The 9,486-nt window shown below is 33.6% G+C and overlaps 1 protein-coding gene across 1 annotated transcript in view; it reads left to right on the top strand.

Annotated features, from left to right (window-relative positions):
* The first annotated feature begins 6,452 nt into the window (after positions 1-6,452).
* Positions 6,453-9,486, top strand: part of LOC128162150 (uncharacterized) — a 36,248-nt gene continuing 33,214 nt past the window's right edge. The window contains exon 1 of the mRNA XM_052825340.1: positions 6,453-6,626. Within this exon, the coding sequence (XP_052681300.1) occupies positions 6,577-6,626 (50 nt within the window). The 5' untranslated portion in view covers positions 6,453-6,576. The remainder of the gene's footprint in view (positions 6,627-9,486) is intronic.

The raw sequence follows: 9,486 nt of genomic DNA, 5'->3' as shown, positions 1-9,486 counted from the left end.
TAATCTACCGAGTAGTTGCTTCGGAAATAGCCTTTAATATAATTAAGCTTCGCAGAATTTGTGATAATTCTATTAGATTAACCAGTTCCTAATATACATTGCATAAATTTTAAAAAATAACACAATCATGTTAACGTGTTTTTAAATATCAATCGTACATGGTAACGGATTTAACTTTGTACAACCTTCTCGCCCAACTCTCCTACGTCACTCTCCCCACTCTCTTTCTAATGCCCCCCCCCCCCCCCCACACACACTCTCCTCTCGTCCCACTCTCTCTCCTCTCTCCCCTTTCTCTTTTTCGTCCCACTCTTTGTCATCTCGCCCCCTCTCTCCTCTCTCTCTCCTCTAACCTCTCTCTCCTCTTGCTCCATATTCCCTATCTTTCATCCCTTTTTCACCCCTTCTTTCCTTCTCTCACCCTTAGTGAAAAGGGGAGAGTTGAGCGAGAAGGTAAGTGAAATGGGGTTGGTGGAGAGAGAGAGAGAGAGAGAGAGAGAGAGAGAGAGAGAGAAATGAAAGATGAGGCTAGTGGGGTGAGAGACAGTAAATGAGAATGTTTCACTCTCACTCTTCCCCTCCTCTCCCTCTCACCCTCTTCTTATCTCAAAGATAACAACTAACACATGGACGTTAATTATATAACTTGAAACGTGTAAATGTGGACACATAAGGTAAGATATCTTTCTTCGTTATATAGAGAACAGTGTTTTTGGCAAACTTCACTTCCATTCCACTTTCAATATAAGCAAGATCGCACATGTGCACAACAATTAAACAATAAATATGACAGTATTTATAGATTGCACGAGTATTTCTTTGTTAGCATGTCTGTGTTCTTTGTTCCGATTTCAAAAGCATGAAATAAATGCCATGCAGAGAATTCAAATCTAAGCAGTTGCGTTTCAAATTTCATTGACCCACAAAATTTTTAATGATGAATCCATCGTATTGCATACTCTTGATGTTCCAACATAGGTTCTGAATTAGTAGCTACATTGGTGATAAAAAGAAATAATCAAACATCTTTTGTTTTTTTCTTAAGTGCTAATTAATTAAAGGAAAACATCAGTTTCAATTGTAACTGTTACTTTTCTATAAGCGTGTCACAGAGTGCTGTTACGCGATATAACTCAAAATATTGCGAAAATAAAAGATTATATATCTGTAAGGCAGGTATTATATATAGGTTTCTGGTTCTACGAACCATAGATTATTTCAATTGTATTATTTTTTTTATGAAATAAATGAATATCTTAATACCTATTACAAAATTCATACTTTAAAAAATTACTTTTCCAATTCTTATGTAAAACAAAAGAAAACAAAATTAAAGTTTTCCTGACTTACAATTCTTTTTTAATTAGATGAAAAAAAAACCCATCACGGGTCCGTTACACAAAACTATTTTATGACTAAGATATGTCATAAGACCAAAATTTATCATAAGATTTTATCATCGATGTTCCTCAAAACTATCATATGTTAAGATCTGCCTTTAATCTTACAACAACCAGATACATGTCTTAAATCTAAACATTTCATCAACCTTTATTTTGGTTAAGCAGAGGAGAGTTTGTATATTAGTCGGCACTAAAGAAAGCATCGTGCGTTGGCGTTGTAAACTACGAATAAACCAAAGAAAAAGGTATCAAATGACTCGCTGGCATATTTAAAGGCGGTCGTGGATTTTTAAAAAGTTTTTACTTGTTAAATGGTCTAACTTAGTGCATTCGAACAAATCTATTGTTTGTACAGACGCAAATGCAGCGGTTAATCGATTTATACTATATAAGACTATAATTTATTTAATGAAAATGATGTTTTTTTTTCAAAATAGATATCTTATGATCTAAAATATATTTAATTCAAGTTTTAATGAAAAAATTATGTTATATGTTAGACATCATAATATTTTGTATAGCAATAACATTCCCCCCATGGTTAAAGACATTCAATTGGTGCAGAATCAATTTCAGAGCAAAAATCACATTAGATTTTAAATTATACACTATCTAAAAAATAAATATAATCAAAAATATAAACAGCCTCCGTGCAAAGATATTATTTTCTTTCTAACAATTCGCAATAAAGTGTGTTTAAAAAACTGTCTTAAGATTTCTAATTTAAGATAGTTTTGTGAAACGGAAGTGATAGATTTTATGAAAATCTAAAGATATGTCTTATAATAGATCTAACGATTTTTTATTAAACCCAGCCCTGAGATTTCTGTAATGCAATAACTATATATATCTACGTCTATGGCTCCAGGTAAAAATCTTAATTTATTTGTTATTGTTTTTATCGTATAGAATATAAATGAATAATACAAAAGACAGCTTTATCAACAAAATACTCAATGAATTTATATATCACGCAAATGCATACCATTGGTGTCTAAACTATGTATATTTACGTAAACCGGTCCCAATGAATTTAAAAGGGCTAGCTTGTCGTTGTTAATCTCCGGCGAGCAAGAGAAACTCTCTGCCAATATGTACACCAGGTCACGTGATAGCTTGATGACGCGACCTCTAAATATAGAATGACTCTCTGCTTGTCGGATATTTACGGAGACAGCCGAGAATTGGGTTGAAGAGACTATCTTGAACTCTGGCGTAGGAATACATACGACCTAAAATATTTAACCTGTTCGTATCATTTAAAATCTGACTATTTTCAAGGTATTTATAAATACGTTTCCTTGAAAAGGAATGCTTCATCATACATTGCATCGAATAAATCAAATATTTTCAAGAACTAGATATTGTTTGCGTGATGGTTTGTGCTTACATGTAGGTCAAAACACTGTTTCACTTTCGGTTTGAGAGAGTAACTGCATGTGAGAGTTAATTAAAATAATCTCCCAAAAATGTAAACTTTACAGGCTCAGAATAGTCAAATGGAAACTCGCTCTTTATCCTTGAGTTATCAAATGAATAAATAATTGGGTACCAAATTCAATTTTGTGATGTTATGATTTTGTAAGTTTGGATTTTGCGTTTTTATCACAGGGATTGCTACAACATTAATTCACTTGTAAGTGAAGCCCCTTTAGGGGTTATTTGACATATTCTTGTCAGAAATGAAATTGTTAAGTCATATATAAATTATCGGCAAAGTGATGATATATTACGTTTAGAGAGTCCCTTTTACGTCGTAACACATGATGACCGTAGTAAATTAATGACAATCAAAATCCAAAATAAGTACAAATAAACGATATAAGATTAATCCAGTTTTCACAACCCATTAATTTCCTAAAGCTCATAATTACATACATATTATGTACATTTAATAGCTGGGATTTTTAAGTATTTCGCCTATTTGAAGTCAGTTTGAAGTTAAACACCCATGTGTCAGCTGTACTGTCTCTTTTATAAAACTGAAAAATACATGATACATGAATATCCACTTCAAGCACTGAAAATAAGAACATTTTTTCCACGAACTGCATATAACTGCCCCCTTGTCTTAATCTATATATCTCGTTTCTGCAGATACCTTATTATTTGTGACATGTTTGAAAAATAAAATGCGTTACTATAGCAAGAATACCAATCATTACGTTCTAATTCACCAATTCAACGTAACATAAATTATTCATAAAATAAAAAACAAATACATATTTTGTAGGATGAGCTCGCAAGCGCAAATACATTATTTTAATAACAATTATATACATATAGTACAATATACATGATCCAGAAACTTTTTCCAGGGGGTATCCGAATTGAAAGTCGAAAATCATGAAATTCCTAATCCATGGGGGTGGGGTGTGGAGTGGGAGAGGGCGTTTGCCGAGGGGGGGGGGGGGGTGAGGCATATTTGCAATAATTTTACTATGTTAAGTACAAGAGCGTACATTGCCTGACAAGTCCCCCGCAACCAAAATGTTGAAATGGCTTACGTACATATAAAAATAAAATAAAAAGACCCATTATGGCTCTACACTCCATTTTAATAAATCAATAATATGAATGAATAAAAACTTATTCTTTAAATAAAAGTACTTTTAGGATGGAGTCAAGACCCATTCATACTTAAAATTTGCAATTCAAAACAATAAATGATGGAAGATTTTTGCATAAAACACTGTGCAGCTTAATATGGAAACCCATAGCTGTCGTGTTTACAGAATTAAAGCATATGTTTGACTCACACCATGACATTTATACCAAAACAATGCTTACAAGCAAAAAAAAAATAATATGTTAACTGAAACTGAAAATCGTTCGTCTTTATTGTTCCAAGTTAGTCCCTTTTTACCGGCTGCATAAATTGTCATAACTACAGCCTTAGTCACAACATGTCGCACGTGCTACTACGGGTGGTCTAAAACCTGAATTTAAAAAAAATCTTGCGATAAATGCTTCACTCAAGGAACCCGTAAAATAACCGTACGATTTGACTTGCATGAATGACGTAAGGGGATCTAACTTGTCCCTTGCGTTACACCTACGTTAATTGCAAGTCGCATGTGCTCACCATCAACATATAAATAAAACGTACAGTACACGTACGTCATACTTACGTCATGCGTACACAAACTACTCGTGGTGCGTGCGAATCGCCCATAAAAAAAGATAGATATAAAAATGTTTATTAAAAATCCCCATTAGGTTAAGAGAATCGACAGTTTTACCATTCATTAAAATCCAATCAAAGCTTCTATTAATCCCCCTCTAAAAACAAAAGCCAAACAAACAAATACGTTCTTTTTGAGAAAACTAAAAAAGGTGGAAGGTCTAAGAAAGAAAGTAGGACCAGAATGAATTTGATATAAGTAGATTGAAGAGTAAAGGCAGAAGATTTCCCAATCACATCGACTCGCAAGCGTGCTAAGAATTTAAGAATCATATACCTTTTCGGAGTGAGGAGAAGACAAATAATATTAACGCACAGAACGATATTTTTAACAAGAACCATCTTTACTAAACTCCAACACATTCTACTTAAGGAAGTTGTTGAGGGACTTGGCGGAAAAACTGGGCACACAGTTTTTAATGAAACTCTTATTTAGATAACTGTAATGCTAGTAATTTTCGTGAGCATGATAATTTTGTTTGTCATGTAAATTAAACAGATACTTTCTCCGTTTTAAAAATATTGAATATCATCTCTTATGACCATTAAACTTTTTAAAATTTGTTATCATAATGATATTAAAATCTAAATTCCAGAAAATAATTTGTAGGCTTTGATTTTTAAAATGATTGAAGTGTAAATTGATTCACTCTTTTAAAATTACCATTTGTAAAGGCAGAGAACACCGTAATTCGTTGTGAATTTTTACTTTCATTTAAAAGTTTCGTCAAAGTTTTTTTTTCGAAGATATTGTAAAGTTCGAGAAATAATTAACAAAAATGCAACAGCATTCAAAGATAAAACATTGGCCAGGAAAATTATCATTTGATAATTAAATAGCTGATCATGAAATTTGATTTTTGAGCAGGAATTCTTCAAGAATTCGGAGAATTATTTTTACCTTTTGTGGTAGTAGATACGAAAGATAAATTATGTGTTCAAAACACTCTTTATTTGTGTTGTCTAGGTTAGCAAGTCTATTCATAAAAGCAGAAATTACAGAATAATAGTCTTCTTTTTTTAGGAGTTCTTTGGACGGTTCAATATTCACTTGCTTACGATAGATTTACCTGGTATTTCAGCACATGTCTAAAGAAAAAGAAGTTCTTTTTTTAATGTTAAAACTCATAATTGTCCGCGCAGCTATCGTGAGGCACAGAAAGACGTCGGTACGATTTACGTGCAAGTGACCTATACGACGTGAATGTTTTTACTGTCGTTTGCAACGCAAATGCACGTTTGTTGCACGATTATCGTAAGACACAAGTACGGTTCCTGCGGTCACCGCACGTTGCAAGTGATATCCCGTCTCCAAACAAAAATGTACATGACACCTACGACTGGCATGTCAAACGTCCGTTTGTCTTACGCTGCACTTTCAATCACTTCAACACGATTTTTCATGCTACGATCAGTCACGTGAGCCACGACTTGCAAAACCCATAGCACACGCACGTTTAATAAGCACGTACGGCGAGTTGTGACTGAGGCTTTAGCCTAAACACTCTTCTAGTTACGGACTTCAGCCTGCGAATGTATTCAAGTCCTACTGAAGCACTGTTTTAGTCATTTTAAAGTACATGTACCCATGATGCTAAGAGCCAACTCTTTGTTAAAATATTTTTATGCCCGAGTATCAAAAGATACACCATTTTATACTCTGACTCACAAATCAACACGATTGCGTTTTCAGGCTGCAAGTTTAAATGTCTAGATTTGTTAACACAATTACCCTGCATAACATCGAATATCTAACGGGATTTCATTTAACACTAATTTACTCACCGATATTGACCGAATATTGCCGATTTCTTTAAATGCGCAGTACGCTCTGGGACGCACGAATAATGCACACGTTAATGTTTACAACTACAGCGAAGAGAGTATTTGTGAATTGAAAGAGCTGATCAAAAGCTGCGTCGGGCTTTCTTTTGATTTCAGCAAAAACAGGTTTTACTCAAGATTGTAGACGTCTAGATTCGCGTGTACATGCTTACAAAATTCAAAATGTTTCCTCTTTTGGAATTTGATATTTGCAGGTAAGTACATCTTAAACAGTATGATATTCTTTTAGTTAGTATTATCTGAATGTTTATTACCGTTAAATGAACCCAATATCACCACCATGTAATGAACTCTCATGTTGCTGTAACAGGAAATGGATATTTTAATGCATCAATCATTCAATATGTAATTGATTTTGACTACAGAAATGGATAGTACCAGCGATGGATAGTAGTGCGATACATGCTGCACTCAAGGGACCCGTAAAATAACCGTACGATTTGACTTGCATGAATGACGTAAGGGGATTTCACTTGTCCCTTGCATTACACCTACGTTAATTGCAAGTCGCATGTGCTCACCATTAACATATAAATAAAACGTACAGTACACGTACGTCATACTTACGTCATGCGTACACAAACTACTCGTGGTGCGTGCGAATCGCCCATAAAAAAGATAGATATAAAAATGTTAATTAAAAATCCCCATTAGGTTAAGAGAATCGACAGTTTTACCATTCATTAAAATCCAATCAAAGCTTCTATTAATCCCCCTCTAAAAACAAAAGCCAAACAAACAAATACGTTCTTTTTGAGAAAACTAAAAAAGGTGGAAGGTCTAAAAAAGAAAGTAGGATAAGAATGAATTTGATATAAGTAGATTGAAGAGTAAAGGCAGAAGATTTCCCAATCACATCGACTCGCAAGCGTGCTAAGAATTTTAAAATCATATACCTTTTCGGAGTGAGGAGAAGACAAATAATATTAACGCACAGAACGATATTTTTAACAAGAACCATCTTTACTAAACTCCAACACATTCTACTTAAGGAAGTTGTTGAGGGACTTGGCGGAAAAACTGGGCACACAGTTTTTAATGAAACTCTTATTTAGATAGCTATAATGCTAGTTATTTTCGTGAGCATGATAATTTTGTTTGACATGTAAATTAAACAGATACTTTCTCCGTTTTAAAAATATTGAATATCATCTCTTATGACCATTAAACTTTTTAAGGTCTTCCGTTTCCAACGGAAGACCTTATAGTGATTGTAAGGTTTTTTAAGGTCTTCCGTTTCCAACGGAAGACCTTATAGTGATTGTAAGGTTTTTTTATTAAGGTCTTCCGTTTCCAACGGAAGACCTTATTGTTTTTCTTAGGTTTCTTTTTCCCTATTATTATTATTATTTTTTTTTTCTTACCGATTTTGTGCACGCGATTTCTCGGAAACGGCTCAACCGATTTACGTCAAATTTTCAGTTCTGATAGGTATTGATCTGAACCTTGTTGGAAATTTTTTTTGTTGATGACGTCACTTCCTGTCTTGAGATATCGTTGATTTATCAGTTTTTATAGGGGTATTTTGTACCGAGAACTCCTCTTTTACCATTGAAGATATGATGTTGAACTTTTCAGGGCTGATAAACGAAAGACTGAAATAGTGTCTAATGGTCATTAATCATCTTTATCTCAAAGAGCGCCGAAGCTCGCCCGAGCTTGAAAATTAAGATAAAAAAGGCGTCATGATTTTTCTTGGTTTTCTTTGAATATCTCTTTTCTTCAAAGCATTTTGTTAAAACATGTAGAACAAAAAAACTTAATTATATCAAGAGCTTTCATTTGAGATCATGAAAAAGGGGCTGGCCCTTCAAATAAGGGGCTGAGGGGGCTCTAAAGTATTTTAATAATAACTTTTTACCGTGAAATATTTTGTGATGTGTTATAGAAGCAATTATGTTTATTCTTAGGTTATTTACCTATACATGGCAATCATTTACTTCTATGTTACGTAATTAGGGATTTTAAGGGGCCAGAAGTCCAAAACTTTGATGCTCAATATCTCAAAATGAAGAAACATTTGGATAAGCAATATTTAACAAAAGATGCTCAAAATATAAAGCTTAACAACCTGAAACCATAATTTCCTTGTTATGCGGTCCCTAAAAGGAATTACAGGGTCGGCCCCTAAAACGACCCTCTCAAGATATCTCGAGAACGGTACATAATTTGTAAACACTTTTTGAACAAAATGTGTTTGAATTGACAAAAGCTTTCATTTGAAATCAAAAAAAAGGGGCTGGCCCTTCAAATTAGGGGCTGAGGGAGCTCTGAAGTCTTTCAATGATAACCTTTTACCGTGAAATATTTTGTGATGCGTTATAGAAGCAATTATGTTCATTCTAAGGTTATTTACCTATACATGGCAATCGTTTACTCCTATGTTACGTAATTAGTAATTTTTAAGGGGCCACAAGTCCAAAACTTTAATGCATAATATCTCAAAATGAAGAAACATTTGGATAAGCAATATTTAACAAAAGATGCTCAAAATATAGAGCTTAACAATAATCAACTAAAATTTCTTTGTTATGCGGTCCCTAAAAGGAGATACAGGGTTGGCCCCTAACACGACCCTCTCAAGATATCTCGAGAACGGTACAAAATTTGTAATTACTTGTTGAACAAAAAGTGTTAGAATTGACAATAGCTTTCATTTGAAATCATTAAAAAGGTGCTGGCCCTTCTAATAAGGGGCTGAGGGGGCTCTTAAGTCTATTAATGATAACTTTTTACTGTTAAATATTTGGTGATACGTTATAGAAGCAATTATGTTCATTCTAATGTTATGTACCTGTACATAGCAATCATTTACACTTATGTTACGTAATTAGGAATTTTAAGGGACAAGAGGTCTAAAGCTTTGATGTTTAATATCTCGAAATAGAGGAAAACTTCGGAAAGCAATATTTAACAAAAGATGCTCAAAATATTGAGCTTAACAATGTACAAACATATATATTGTTTTTATCTGGACCCTAAAAGGAGTTTTAGGACCAGATATCAAAACGATTTTTCCCAGATATCTCAAAAACGGTAACCAATTTCTAAATA

Source organism: Crassostrea angulata, chromosome 9 (genome assembly GCF_025612915.1).
Source record: "Crassostrea angulata isolate pt1a10 chromosome 9, ASM2561291v2, whole genome shotgun sequence".
Lineage (NCBI taxonomy): Eukaryota > Metazoa > Mollusca > Bivalvia > Ostreida > Ostreidae > Magallana > Magallana angulata.
The sequence above is the reverse complement of the archived record's forward strand: the minus strand, read 5'-3'. Positions and strand labels throughout refer to the sequence as shown.